Source organism: Orcinus orca, chromosome 7, assembly GCF_937001465.1.
Source record: "Orcinus orca chromosome 7, mOrcOrc1.1, whole genome shotgun sequence".
Lineage (NCBI taxonomy): Eukaryota > Metazoa > Chordata > Mammalia > Artiodactyla > Delphinidae > Orcinus > Orcinus orca.
Window position 1 is genome coordinate 51080058 of NC_064565.1, and position 15838 is coordinate 51095895.

At 42.5% G+C, this 15838-nt stretch overlaps 1 protein-coding gene across 5 annotated transcripts in view; it reads right to left on the reverse strand.

Moving 5' to 3' along the window:
* DPP4 (dipeptidyl peptidase 4) overlaps positions 1-15838 on the reverse strand; it is a 77455-nt gene that overhangs the window by 54169 nt on the left and 7448 nt on the right. For 3 of the 5 annotated variants that reach the window (XM_004283621.4, XM_012538174.3, XM_033412541.2), the window contains 2 exons: positions 1116-1214; positions 618-709 (listed from right to left, as the gene is read on the reverse strand). In XM_004283621.4, coding sequence (XP_004283669.1) covers positions 618-709; positions 1116-1214 — 191 coding nt within the window. Of the gene's footprint in view, positions 1-617; positions 710-1115; positions 1215-4958; positions 5256-15838 lie in introns of those variants that run through there. The other 2 variants (XM_049712771.1, XM_033412540.2) reach the window with 2 other exon arrangements.

A 15838-nucleotide genomic window follows, 5' to 3' on the forward strand; every position in this document is an offset into this window, starting at 1 on the left:
GCTAAATAAGGGGAATGCCTTATTTAGGAATCAAGGATTCCTTATTTAGGAATCAAGGATTCTGAGGTTTCTAGCTTAAGTGACTTTGAAGAGGGCGCTATTTACCAAGATTGGGAACTCAGGAAGAGGACTAGTATGCCTTCCGTTTGCTAGGAGAGGGAAGGGGAAATAACTAGTTTAGCTTGGGACACTGAGTTTAAAATGACTGCAGGCCATCCATGTGCCAGAACCGGCAAGCTGTTGGAAACAGAGGTCTAGATCTTGGGAGGAGGTTAGTATTACAGGCATGTATTTGAGAAGCACCTGTGCTGTGGAAGTGCATGGAATTCGCTGAAGGAGAGCATGCAAAGTGAAGAGGGAGGGTAGCAGTGAAGACACGGCCCTGCGGAGCACTTACACGTAAGAGTATGAGCAGAGGAGGAGGAATCGTCAAAGGAGACTAAAAAGTAGCCAAGGCAGGGAGCATTCCAAGAAGAAGAGAAAGATCCACTGTGCCATATGCTGCAGAGAGAGTCCAACAGGATGAGAAATGATAGTACTCATGATTTGAAAGGTTATGAAAAAGAAAAGCCCCAGAATTCCCTTAAAGCATGAATTAATTATGTGATTAAACATACAAGTGTACTGTTCTCCAAGAACATGGAGCTGTTTCCATATTCAGCATTGAATAGCAAGATATTATTTTCTTGTTTGTAGAGATATTCATGATCTAAAGAGAGAAAACGGCCAGATCAGTATTTCAAGTTGCTTTTAAACATCTTCATAAGCTAAAAAACCATGCAATAAAAATTTAAGACAAATTAACACAAGTACTAAAAAGGCATTTCTAAGTTGGAAAAACATGAACTGATGAATATTACACTAGTAAGCCTTCATTTTTCCATCATTATTGTAAAGGGTTCAATTTACATTTAACTTTTTATAGTACATATCAAAGAAATACTCAAGTTTCTTTCTGTCTTATCCCCCTTTCCACCCTTAAGTAGAAAGAAAATACTTTCCCATACGGTTAAAAAAAATAAGAATATTTTCTCAGTGCCATAAAAGTGCCCCACAACCTAACCAGAATGAAAATAACCATAAAAATCAGCCCCCTCTCCGCCAAAAATCCTTACCTGAAATCCATCGCAAGGTGTAGAACTTCACTCTAAAAGTATTTTTTAAATAATCGGTTAGAGTGTAGGTTCTGCGACTATCAGCTGTAGCATCATCTGCTGGTTGGAAAAAAGAGCCAAATGTTCAGTAAGATGGAATAACCTGTTTTGCATAAAAAAAAAAAAAAAAAAGGATATCTACCATATACAATATACACTAGTCACAAAATACAGAAATACACTGACAAAATGCAAAACACATTTTGAAAGAGTTCGGACTGAGAAAAAGGGTAAAAATGCATTTAGCTGTTAGTGTTTGCGAGAGTGTGTTTTTCACGGTGCTACATTAGTGAGCTTCATTTCGAAGGTCTAGATCAACAATGTCCAAGGGAAATATAGTGTGAGTACACTTTCTAGTAGCCATATTTAAAAATTTTTAAGGTGAAATTAATTCTAATTGCATATTTTATTTAGCCAGTATATCAAATATTTTATCATTTCAGTGTGTAATCGGCTTTTATATGTTATTAATAGATCTTTCACATTATTTCTTTTCATACTGTCTTTAAAATCTGATATGTAATTGATGATTACAGTATACCTCAATTTGAATGGGCACCTTCCCAGTCAATGCAATCATGCAGTGCATGGCATGAGGCTAGATTATCCTTTCGTGAGGCCCTGAGGTCCACTTCTAAGCCCTCTTGCTCTGCAAAGACCTTTAAGATATACTGATCACCCAGTTCAGAGATCTTCGTTTCTATCATCATTTTTCCTTGAATTTGATTAAAGTTTACATGAAACCTTTCCCTTGGATTCTGTGACAGCCTCAGTCCTTCTCCTAACTCTCTGACCATTATTTTTCCATCTCCTACTTTGACTCTATTTTTCTCCACTGACCTGTAAGGAAGAAATGCTTTGATATTAGTCTTCAGCTTTCTCCTCCTCCTCTCTCTACAGTTTTCCTTCCAGGGAACTCCAGAGAATGTGAGTTCCAGGGCTTCAGGCATACTTACCATTTAGATGAATGACAATATCTGCTCTCACTACCTTAGCCTACCGCACCCACGCTTACATTTCCAGTGCTTCTTAGTTGACTTGCCCCACTCTAACCCTATACACACCCTGTCTAAAATAATTGTCTTCCTTCCAAAACTAGACTTCCACAGGAAATTTGTGTGGTTTTTTATTCTGTTACTGAAGACGCCAATTCAAAGGCTGAAGATCATTTTGATGTCTCCCTCCTTTTTACCATCCCCTACAACCAACCAACCCTATTGACTCTTCCTACGAAATCTCTTCTCCAGATATCCCTGCCATCAGGTTCTCCCAGTCCAATTCCTGCCCTGCACCGTCACCGGAACGATCTTTCTAAAATGCCACTTTCATTCTGGTGATCTCTTCCTCAAAAGCTTCCAATGAGTCCCCACTGTCTACAGGGAGATTCAGACTGCTTAGCCTGGCCGTTGCAGCCCCACAGTCTGATGTGAGACCTTTCCAGGCTTATTTTCACTCTCTCCCTGCAAGAACCTTCTAACCTAGTCACACTGATCTGCCTACTGAACCCAGCAGATCTTCTTAGGCTTGTCTGACTCTACTCCTTGTCCTAAGCCACTTCCTGGCATGTCCTCAACTGCTTCCCCATCTGTCACAAGCCTCCCTCCTCCATTTCCCACCTCTGTCATGAAGACCTCAATTCGGCCTCTGACTTTTGCCCCCATGCTACTCATTGGGCTCCTGTCACTTACTAACTTGTGTTGATAACTATTTTTCCATGCCTGCCTGTGTAATCTACTCAGCTGGGCCATGTATTCTTTTGAAGACAGGGCTTTGGGTTTTTGTTCATTGGTTTGGGGTTTTTGTTTTTGTTTTTCATCAACCTTAGCATCTAGCACAGTTGTATGGCATAAAAGACACACACAAAAAAAGTTTTTGTTGATTGGAGTAGGGCATCATCCTATAAGCACAGTCAAGCCAGTGTGATTCCTCTTCCTCAATCCCAGAGCCTCCACTGATGACAAATACCTTAAAGTCTTCTTCCAAACTCTACATTTTCCACGTACGTGTAAACATACACTCACAAAATCAGCCACTACCATAACATTCCTATAACTGTAGCTCTTTTCAGGGATTTCAAAGCCAGCAGTATCTTCTCGTGTTAATTTTTTTTTTTTTTTTTTTTTTTTTTTTTTTGCGTTACGCGGGCCTCTCACTGCTGTGGCCCCTCCCGTTGCGGAGCACAGGCTCCGGACGCGCAGGCTCAGCGGCCACGGCTCACGGGCCCAGCCGCTCCGCGGCATGTGGGATCTTCCCAGACCCGGGCACGAACCCGTGTCCCCTGCATCGGCAGGCGGACTCTCAACCACTGCGCCACCAGGGAAGCCCTCGTGTTAATTTTTTACAGCCTGTGGAGAAGTAGATCTCGTATAGGAAATGCTCTTTCAAAAAGTGTTCTTGGGTTTCCCTGGTGGCGCAGTGGTTAAGAGTCCGCCTGCCCATGCAGGGGACGCGGGTTCGTGCCCCGGTCCAGGAGAATCCCATGTACCGTGGAGCGGCTGGGCCCGTGAGCCATGGCCGCTGAGCGTGCGCGTCCAGAGCCTGTGCTCTGCAATGGGAGAGGCCACACCAGTGAGAGGCCCGCGCACCGCAAAAAAAAAAAAAAGTGTTCTTAAGGTTTTATTTCTTTGGATTTGATCTAATAACATAGTTTTGTTTCTGCTTATAAAACCTTCAGCTTCGATAGATAAAGTTGCTACCCTTTATTTTATTATTTTATTGACTTTGTTTAAGCCTAGTTTGTTAAGTAAAATATTCTTTTAAAAACTTTTGTTTTTCAATTCAATCCTGCATTTCTCCCCTGAAAGTTAGTAAGATATTTGTGTTTGTTAGCAAAAATATAGCAAGTGAGTAAAGCCAGTCCTTGAGTTTAACCTTTAAATAAGAAGTAAAGCCTTGTGCTACAGAAAATAATATTTGAAACTCATGTTGGAGTACAAAATTACAAATCTGGATTTGTTCATTAAACACCCTCAGTTGTTTGTATTCATCCAATCATCCTATTATATAAAAATAGTTATAAAGTGAGTATCATTGTTGAGGATAAATACCCTGCTATCAAGAGCTATTAGTCTAAAATGAACATAAAACACATCCCCAAATTAGTACAAATCAAGGTATCAGTGGTAAGAGACATTCACAATCCTAATATTATCTGCTGATGTAGATGTTTAGATAGATCTGTAAATAGAAATAGATCAATTTATACACACACGCATATATTACAACCAACTGAATGTCTGTGTCCCCTCAAAATTCACATGTTGAAATCGTAACCGCCATATGATGGTATTAGGAGGGGGAGCCCTTGGTAGGTAATTCGATCATGAGTACTAATCCTCATGAGTGGGATTAGTTCCCTTTAGAAAGTGACTCCAGAAAGCTCTCTCCCCCCTTCTGCTATGTGAGGACACAGGAAACGGGTCCTCACCAGACACTAAACACCGAATCTGCTGACATCTTGATCTTGGACTTCTAGCTTCCAGAACCGTGAGAAATAAATGTTTGTTGTTTAAGTCACCCAATCTCTGCTATCTTTATAACAGCAGTCCACACATACGAAGACATACATATCTATAACAAGACAGACATATCAACATAAAGTGTCTATCACTGACTCTTGATTTTGTGAGAATGAACTGCATACCTACAATATAGATCAGATACAGTGTTATCTCACATGAGGGTATTTGCCCAGGTTTTAAAGGACAACACACTTCAATCTGGAATAATAAAATAACGGAGACAAAAATCCCCTGTGAGGTCACCTGCTGCCCTGCATGCCGCTCTTCCTTGCTGGGCACTTACCTCTCCTGCCTCTTCGCCTCAGATGTCACTGGGCTCATCCTCTCATCAGGCCTCAGCCTTTCTAAACCCATCATCTCTGCCAGATTCAGACTCCCTTCTGCTCATAATGGGCTCAGCGTGATTTCGATCCATCTGCTGATGTTCAGATATCCATACTGATGCCAGGCCGTGTTCTTGCTATGGCCCAGGACATGGGTGCAAGGCCCGGGCCACCCTTGGCTTGTGTTACCCTCTCTCAGCTCCTTTACAACGACCTTCAAGCAGGGTTACCTATCCTGGCTCCCCAGACCCCAAACACCACTGCAAAACTGGAACAAGCAGAGCAACAAACGTTCCTTGTTTTTTGCCTTGTCATTTGAAAAGCAGCGCAAACTGGAAGATGCTTTCGAAACATCTAGATAAGCGAGTTCTGTGAGACGTGAGTGCCAAGTCCAGGTTTTGACCTTTAGCAAGTTCATAGTTTACTGCCAAGTTACAACCTATTCTGTCAAACACCAGAGGACACGCCCACATTTCCCTTTCCTTGTCTGATTGCTCCCTGACAGGGCACCCGTGCAACAACAGATGAAGGTCTTGGACTGCTAGTGTGGTCTTCCTGGTGGGCCTGGGACATATCGTTTATTTGACTTATCAGTTTAAAGCATTATGCTAGCCAAGCAGAGCAGCTAATCATATGTTACACATCAGTTTCCACAGAAACTCCTAGATTCATGTCTCCTTGAATTTAAAAATCAAAAAACGGTTAACAGCTTTATACTTTACTGTTTTGCTGACACCAACTATTAGGTTGAACCATATGAAAATGCCATTTTTATCAATCAAAAATGGCAGAATAACAGCTTTTAAAATGGTTCAACTTAACAATAATTTCTCATCAAAGTGTATGCTATCTTAATGAGCCCTGGTTGTAGGATCAAACTCTTTTCTGAATAAAAGGAATTCCAGAATTCTAAGTAAGAGAGTGGTGTCGTTCCACAGAATAGTCTTGCTTTAACCGATGGTTATTTTATGATTACAGGATATTTTGAATTTTTTTATATTCATTAATAATAACCTTTTTTGGTCTGTATGAAACTGTGATATAAAATATTTCTACCTCAGAAAGAGAAACTGTTTGGGGAAATAAATGGCTAATGAAATGCAACTAAAAGGAGAAGTGCTGTTTATAGCTCATAAACTCATAAAGTTGTTAAACATGGGGAATAGAGATCTGGTTATAGAGTTCTTGTGTTCCATATGCTAATCAGTTAATATTTTATATTGATGCTAAGGAAATAAAATGAGTGTTACTTTACAGTTTGCTCTAGCAAAATAGCAGCCTTGACACTGGGACAGAGGAAGAGAAATCAAGAAGGCAGAAGAAGAAATTGACTGGAAAGTTGCTCACATCCTTTATTCTCCAGCAGCACACGCGGGCTGCTACCCATCACCAATGATTCAACAAATACCAATAAGGGGTTGGGTCCCTGGTGGCTTTGAAATCAGAGAGCCTGAATTTGAACCCAGGCCTAATTCTTGCACGGGAGCCTTAAGAAAGTTACTGCATCTTTCAAAACCTCAACTTTGTAATCTATAAAATGATAATAATAGCACTATCTAGCCCCTAGGGATCTGCCATGATGAAATGAGATAATGTATGCAAAGTTCTTAGCTCAGGATTTAAAATGTAGGAAGCCCTCCAGATAGGTCAAACTATTTATTATTATTTTGTTCCAAGCATGTGCTAGGCAATCAGGATACAAAGATGAAAGAGTCTCTCCCTTGGAGTACCTAGCAGTGCTGCTGAGATGAGGAATTTCACTTCAATAAAATAATAGCTAATTAACTTTCACTGTGTTCAAATCCCAAACGATCCTCACAAGAAAGCATAAGAGCATCACGTTGAGAAAGCATCTAGGATAAGTACAATTGAATCATTTGCTAAGTACTGACGAGCATCACTTCCTCCTTCGACAAGTTTAATACCATCCACAGCGTTCACATGGAGGGAACATGTTGGACTTGAGAGGAATTAGAGGAATTGTGAAAAGTGATACTTCTCTGATTACTATACACAGGAGACATTAAAATATAATCACTATCACCAGATTTCCCTTCTCAATAAGAGAAACATCTCAGGGACATCAAGTGCATCTGATAAATGCATTGCCATTGAGCTGGAGCCCTTGAACCTGGGGCTGTGTGCTCTAAGCATTTACTCAAAGATCAGAGTGTCAGATGACCAAACTTTTGTTAGGGATGTAATCGCTATATTTTCAAAGGTCTACTCTGAAAGGCCAACCAACTGGTACCATGCACATTTTCCGGAACAGCAAACATTTGGAAAAAAGGAAACAACGAGGGGTTGTCCGTGTCGTGACTCCGCCCTCCTTCTCCTCTTTTCCCTCCACTCCATCTGCTCTGGCCTCCCCACTCTTCCTCAGACACACTGGGCCCACTTCTGCCTCAGAGACTTTGAATTTGCTACACCCTCTGCCTGGAATATTCTTCCCCTCCGATGTGCCCAAAGCTTGTTCCCTACCTCCTTTAGGTCTTTCTTTAAATGTCACCTTCCTTTCCTGGACTAACATTTACAACCCCATGGTTAAGAAATTCTCTTTGTATCGCCCTTCCTGGCTTGACATTTTTTTTTCCTCAGCAGTGATGCCATCTAACGTACTCTAGTTTTTACTTGTTTATCATCTGCCTCTCTGGACTGTCTGTGAGCTCCAGGAGGATTGTGTTTTGTTATGTTTTGTTTGCTAGTTATCTCAGCACGGCCTAGATGGTGCCTGGCTGTAGAAGGTATAAATATTTGTCAAATGAAAAGATAAAAGCCAGACAACATAAACAGGAGAGCACAAACATGGGAACACAGCTCTAGATGTGAGCGTCGTGAACTCCAAGAGACTGGTAAGTAGGAAAGCAGTGCACTGGGCCAGCTGGGTCTAAATAGAGTGAGGACAGGAGCCTCAGGCTCCAGCCTTCCACTCGCTGTCACCAGGCATGCTCACTTCTCTACGCCTGTGACCGTAATTTACCTGTTGTCTATCAGCTCAAACACACACTTCTATCCTTTGCTCAGTAGTGCTGGGAAGGGGGTCTACAGCTGTGTTTCCCAGACCCCTTCCTCTGTAGGCTTCCTGTTAGGTCCTGCCGATAGGGAAACACAGAGGAGTGTAGTCAGTAGGACAGGAGGAGGGACTCCCTTTATCTTGCTGGTCCTGTCAGCAGGTGCCCCGAGGGAGCACCTGTCCCAGTCTCCTGCTTTTCTTTTTATACCTGAACCTGTTGCATCCTGCCTCTCAGTTGCATGCCTCACACACCTTGGAGCTTAGAGCCCAGAACTTCTATGTCCCTCTTCTCCTTTTTCCCAAGCCCTAGAGATAGCTTCTTCCTACAGCTCCTGTCTCTCACTTACCTCATAATTTTTTCTTTTGCTCTTTAATTTGTGTAACCCATTTTTATATCAAATTTCTCTGCTGAAACATCTAGTGCGATTTCAGTCTTCATCACGTCTCTGTGAGGATTTACACAACTTACCTGTAAAATAAGAAGGTCTCTTTTGGCTGTAAGATAACAATATCTAGACCTGGGGTTGGCAAACTTTTTCTTATAGGGCCAGATGGTAAATATTTTAGCTTTGCAACTCCTAAAGTCGGCCATTGTAGCCTGAAAACAGCCACAGACAACATCTAAATGAATAGAAAAGGCTGTATTCCGAATAAAACTTAATTTACAAAATTAAGCAGCCAGCCCTGACTGTAGCTTGACGACCCCATCTAGACATTCCTCAGAATGGTCAGCAACACGAAAACAAAAAGCTCCCAAGACCAGTTTGAAAGACAGATGCTGAGACTGAAATTCTAACTGCCTTGAAACCATATGAATATCAACATAAGATTCCAATATATACGGCAGAGAAGTGAAAGTGGGCAGAATATTCATGTCTCAAACTTCAGGTCAAGATGAAGATGTCTACGGCCACTGGTGAAGAAATGCAAGGCCAAAGGGACTGCCTGAACTAAATCCAGTTCACCCTGCCCTCACCCCAGTGAAGAGCCAGGAGGTTCAGAGCATATAGGAAGCCAGCACTAAACAGGGCATCAGGATGGCTTTATTCCTTTTTGAAATGGAAATTGCCCTATTTTATTTTATTTTATTTTTTTTTCCTGTACACGGGCCTCTCACTGTTGTGGCCTCTCCCGTTGCGGAACACAGGCTCCGGACGCGCAGGCTCAGCGGCCATGGCTCACGGGCCCAGCCGCTCCGCGGCATGTGGGATCTTCCCGGACCGGGGCACGAACCCGTGTCCCCTACATCGGCAGGCGGACTCTCAACCACTGTGCCACCAGGGAAGCCCTGCTCTATTTTTTTTATTCTGATTATAGTTACTCCCTCACCCCTCGTTAGGACTCTTCTGGAAATAATCAGGACTGGATAACAGTGGCCATAATTACTATTGACAAGGCTTTTACACCCCACTATGTCCACTGACATTAAGCCAGTGTAATCCAAGGGGATGAGAAACAGCTGAAAGGTGGAAACGTCTTAACTGTATAAATAAATGACCCACAGGCCCATGAAACAAGCAACTATTTTAGCAAAGGGCTGGTTTTTAGCAGTAGTAGTTGTAGTGAGACATCACTGGGAGGTCACAGTGCAAGCTAGAAATGATTAGTTTGGAAAGAAAACTGATTAGAGAACATCAGCATTTGGGGAAGCTGAAAGCTCTAATACCAAGTCACTGAAGAACTTTCCAGAAAGATTTACAGGCATTATCAACAAGGCTACTCTCTGTGACAACTGTTTGTCTGCCAGGAGGTGAGGAAAATGATCACTGGAAAACAAAACTGCCATAGAAATTGCCCTTTCCAGCATTCACCCAGCAGAACTTTCAGGAGTGTGAAACAAGTATTATTATAATGCCTGTCTCTGGGACTGTTAACAAAATGTTTTTTAATTAAAAATATATAAAAAGTAGTCATGACAGATACGTATAGAGACCTTCCAATGTGCTGGGCTATTCTAGGCATTGTACACTTATTAACTTATTTTCATCCCAATTTTACAGGTAAGGAAACTGAGATGCAGATAGTAACCAGACTCAAGTCTCATGACTAGTAAGCCCTAGGCCATAGGGTTCTGAAGCCTGTGGTTATAACCACTGCTCTGAACAACCTAAGTATGCAGCAGAGTGAGGTACATGGTAAATGCTTGTTGGCAGTTTTTGTGAGTTAGCATAGATGGATTAGACTTTCTGGAAGTGTCTGGATTCAATCTTGGCAAATAATCTAAACAGGCAGCTTGGTAGTATCATTTGGACCTGGGACAGTTGGTAGGTTACATTAGAACATAATTTGTTCTAGTGTTCCGAAGTCAGAGGGGCATCAATTCTTTCTGAAAACCCTAGAACTTTCTCTCTGGAGTGTTATTAAGGATGGCAACTCTGTGACACTTTCTGAGAAAGAAGGTTGTACTCCCCTCCTCCTCTCTTCCATGGTACAACTGGTAACTCTCATCATCTTTTCCCTACACATAAAAAGTAGCCATGCAAGCTTTATAATAGGTTTCTTTTCTCCCCCCACACCTTTTTTTTTTTTCATGTTTCCTAGATCTTAAACATAAAATCTTGAATAACTCAGGCCCTGCAGTACACATTTTCAAAAGAGTGGGAACTTGTCCGATGAAAAGATTCAGCGATTCCTCCTTTAGAGCCACCACAGGGGCTTGTTTGTTACTCTGCTTTCCACTTCTGTCTGTCCCTTCCTCCACTCTTTAACCCTTCCCTCAGCACTCGGAGGCAGAAGTGGACCTGCCCTGGGCCTCAGATCCTGGTCCTCTTGATTTCTTAGGGGCTCTGTTTCATCTCTTCTCCCTCCATCTCCATCTCTTCTCAGTATCTTCATTTCGTCCATAAGCATGCACAGGGTGTACCCATATCAAATAAATACTTACTGACCCTGTGGGCTCCGGCAGCCATCTTCCCATTTCTCTTCTTGTATTTATCAGCCTACTTCTCAAATAAACAATTGGCATCTGTGGCCTTCAGTTTTTCATGGTCCCTCCTCATGCCTCTGGAACTACCCCTCACTCCATACACTACACTTTGCTACAACAACATCTTCTTCAATGCTTATTTTCTATACCATATAGTTTGCCAATTAATCAAGTAATCTTCTATCATTAGGTAAATATTTAATCTGAACAGTCATGTCTCCACTGGTCTGTAAGTAAGCTGAAAGGATGAATTTATTTTATCAAACAGCTGCTGGCACTATACTCTACGAATAGGTATGCGTGATCTAGTAGTGGATGACTTGACCCCATAGTTAGGAATATAAGAATTTTAATCAGAATTAACATAACATTAAAAAATGTTCATCAAAAATATGTTTTTACATGAGCTCTAAGATAATTTCTTTAATTCACCAAATGTTTGTCAAGCTGTACTGGGTTGAATAGTTTCCCCACCCCCCAAAATTCATGTCCACTGGGAACCTCAGAAAGTGACCTTATTTGGAAATAGGGGTTTTGTAGATGTAATTAGTTAAGATGAGGTCGTACGGGATTAGGGAGTGTCCTTATAAGAAGGTCATGCAAAGATATGCTTTTGCTGACTTGGAAAATGAAGAGGACCATGTGGAGACAGAAGGGGAAGAAGGCTATGTGACAGTGAAAGGAGAAATTGGAGTCATAAAGCTACAAGTCAAGGTGGTTGCCAGTAACCACCAGAAGCTGGAGGAAGCGAAGAAGCATTCTTCCCTGGAGCCTTCAGTGGGAGCGTGGCCCTGACAACACCTTGATTTTGGACTTCTGGGCTTCATAACTGTGGAAGAATAAATTTTTGTTGTTTTAAGCCACTCAGTGTATGGTATTTGTTACGACAGCTCTAGGAAAGCACCCACTCTGTTCTTCAATGTTCTGAGCACTAGAGATATGAGTGAACAAAACATAAAAAATTCTTGCCCTCATGAAGCTTACATTCTAATGGGGGGGAGACATAGGAGCAAACAGTAAATAAATAATGCCTTTTGTTAGGAGGTTAAGTGTCACGGTTAAGTGCTAGAGAAACTCTGCTTTTTAAGGGCTCATGTGATTAGATCAGGCTCACCCAGGTCATCTTCCTTTCTTAAAGCTGATTATGCCATCATATAACGTCACCTAACCACCAGGATAAAATCCATTATATCCACAATCTCAGAGATTAGGTAGAGATTAGCACACGGGGCAGGGAGGAAATCTGGGGAATCAGTTTAGAATTCTGTCTATCACAGTTATCTTGCCAGCTGTATTGAGAATACACTGCAGGGAGTAAGAAGAGAAATAGGGAGATTTTTGCAATATTGCAGGTGAAAGGTGATGGCGGCTTGGACTAGGGTGGTAGTAGTGGAGGTGCTGAGATACGACCAAATTCTGAAAGAACATGAAGGTAGAAGTGATAGGATTTGCTGACCGATTGGATGTTGAGTGTGAACAAGGGAGAGGAGTTGAGAACTGCATGAATTTTGGCCTCAGTAACTGAAAAACAAATGAATTGCTATTTGCTGAGACCAGATGTATTAAGGGAGGAATAAGTTTGAGGGGATTAAAAAGTTTTGGGAGATGTTACTTTGAGATGCTAATAGCATCAAAATGGAGATGTCCACTTAATAGTTGCACGTATGCATGTAGAGTTCAGGAAAGAGGTCTGGTCTGGAGATATAAATTTGGGTGTTGTTGTCAGGTTATAGATGGTGTTTAAGGCCATGGGAGTAGATGAGATCACCTGGGGGAAAGAAGGAAGAGGTTCTAGGATGAAGCCTTGAAGTCCAAGGTCAGAAGTCAGACATGACACGGGGAGGGGGAAGGGTAAGCTGGGACGAAGTGAGAGAGTGGCATGGACATATATACACTACCAAATGTGAAATAGATAGCTAGTGGGAAGCAACTGCATAGCACAGGGAGATCAGCTCAGTGCTTTGTGACCCCCTAGAGGGGTGGGAGGGAGATGCAAGAGGGAGGAGATATGGGGATATATGTATATGTATAGCTGATTCACTTTGTTATAAAGCAGAAACTAACACACCATTGTAAAGCAACTATACTCCAATAAAGATGTTAAAAATAGAAGTCAGACAGGAGGAGGAGCCCCTACAGAGAATGGGAGGGAGCATGTGGAGGTGCAGAAGGAAAAATCTAGGAGAGAGTGGAAACCCAGAGGAGGGGAGAAGAAGCATGATCAACTGACAGGGAATGGGAGACTCAGAGGGAGAACTGAGCCCTGGACTCAGCAACACAGAGGTTAGGGACTTTGACGCGAGCAGAGCCAAACATTTTAGTGACGGGTGAGGATAAACCTCATGCCAGTGAGTTTAAGAGGGAGCGGGAGAGGAACAGCAGACAAAGAAAATAGAAAACTCTTCCAGGAGTTTTTTGGTAAAGGGAGCAGGGCAAGGGACTGGGAGGTGGGCAGGGATGTGGGGTACAGAGAGGATCTTCCTCTCTCCCTCCTTCCCTCCCTCTCTCCTTCCCTCCCTCCCTTTCTTTCAGGATGTGAGAGATTTACAGCTTATTTATATAGAGAGGGGGAAATGACAGTGCAGTGGGCAGAGGAAATAGCTGCAGCCACATCTCTTAGTAAGTGAAAGAGGATGAGGTCAGTGTACAAAGAAGGGTTTGGCCTTGGGCAGGTGCTGAGAGGGGGCTGGTGGGAATTGAGGACCTTCTCTCCTAATAGCCTTAGTTTTCTCCTTAAAATAGAAAGCAAGGTTGGCTGTAAGCTGAGAATGACCGTGGGGAGGTGCTGGAGGCCTGGGGAGAGGAGACACATGAGTACGCGAGGGAGCAGCGGGGGAGCACGGGGTAGGGGTCGGGGCGTGGGGATCACCAGCTAGTACGAAGGGGCTGCTTGATTTTTTTGGAGTTCAGGATTTTCTTTTCAGTCCAGTCAAACCATTTCATCTTAATGAAATGATTACCAGGTAGATTATTTCAAATGCTACTTTCCTGGGTCAATTTTTACAGGTCTAACTTTTACCATGTATTTTTAAACTTCTTTACGTTGACTGTTTTGTTTTATGTTAACTGTTTCTGCCACATTTTCCCATTATGAATTGGATAAAATACAACAGTTTATATGAGAAAATTGAGAGTAGTTTCCCTCAGATGTTTCTGACCCCCTCCATTTTCTCAGATTTGTATCTTAAATGTTGCAAACTCAATTCTTCCCTATTCTCAATCATTTTGGATAACAACAGAAAGCAAGTGCTGGGCTCAAAATGCCTTCAGGATCAAAAAGGCAGCGTCAAAACACCCTGCTTTACAATAAACTCATTTGGTTAGGAAGGAAAGTGAGAAGAGAGAGAGAGAGTTATATGATTGGATTCTTTGGAGATCAGAGCTGGCTTGACATCTATTTTCTTTTGCTAGTAAATTAAATTTTTCCAATGTAATGAAAAATGAGCAATCATAAAATATCTGATACACTTGCATAGACCTCCCATTTCTTCCTTTTAGAATCTCCAGTTCAACTTAGGTAATTCCCTTTCCCCTTCCAAGGGCTGAGGAAGGAGCTCCCTCCTGGTCCCAGAAAGGTGAGTCTTGGTTAATCTAGTCCAAGCTTGGTAATCCTTTCCCCTTGCCAGAGATGGGTTTAGAATAGACAAATGACCCAAATCTGGCCAAGGAGACACGAGGGAAAGTCTGCCTTGGGCCAGGGAACTTGTGGAAGTAGTTTTCCTCCCTGATAGAACAGACTATGAATGAGGAACAGCATCCTCCCCGCCTTGTGAAATGGCTGTGTGACAAATGACTGCATTGCAGCAGCAGCCATGCTCGACCTGAGGACAAGCTTGAGAACGAAAGTAACAGTGTGAGACCAGCAGAGCTGAAAGACGCAGAGACTCTGGGCGCTGGAGGAAGCTGTGGGATCACTGCGTTAACAAACTCTAGAACTGCCCTACCTCTGCACTTCCAATTACGGATGTTAACAATAAGAGTCTATAGTTTAAACAACTTTGGGCCAGGTATTCTGTTACGTGCAGCCAAAAGTATTCTCTCTGACGTAAACTGCATACAGAATCGGGGGTCGGGGCTGTAAACTGTTGAGGGCTAAACATGTAGGTGAACTGCATGCCTGGGAGCCAGTCTGATGGCTCCGAGATCGGAAAGGTTGTATTCAGGCCCATTAATTATTAACCCTTTAAGCTTGGTTGGTTTCCATATATGAACTTCCCTGGGCAGCATTTATCATGTTCTCTTTAGAGCTTCCACAGCACTTTGATCATTTACTAGAAGGACACTTAGCTCTTTTTATTATAGTTCATGTTTATGTTTCCTTTAAGATTAAGAATTATTTGAGGACAAGGGCCATGTGTATTATTTTTATATTTCCAGGGACCAACAAAGTGCTTAACGTAGAAAATGTTCAATAAATATTTGCTGAATTAGAGAATTACCTTCTGCTGACATGCTGGGTGCATGATGTAGAAGGTCCTCCCCGAGGCCTGCCTTGGAAAGAGGAAGTGTATCCAGTACGATGAGGGAACTGGAGGGACCACTGCAGATTAGCTCTTCTGGGAAGGATAGAGCCATGAGGGCAAGAAAAAGGTCTCCACTTGGGCTAGCCAGCCGACTGTTCAAGGAGTCATCCTTATCTCTGCTCCTTCCCGTGCTAACACCCTGTCCAAGCTGGCATCATCTCTCACCTGGATAATCCACTTCCCACCCTCCACCATTATCTATACCAGAGTCAGAGGCATTTTAGAAAGAGAAACAAGATCATGCCACACTCATGCTTGAAACAGAGAAACTCCTTCTTGTGTCCCTCCATCCTCTTGACCACACTTTATTTTTGTCCTAGCCTGTATCACTGTCTGAAAGTACTCAGACAGTACTCAGCTTGCCTACTATCTGCCCGC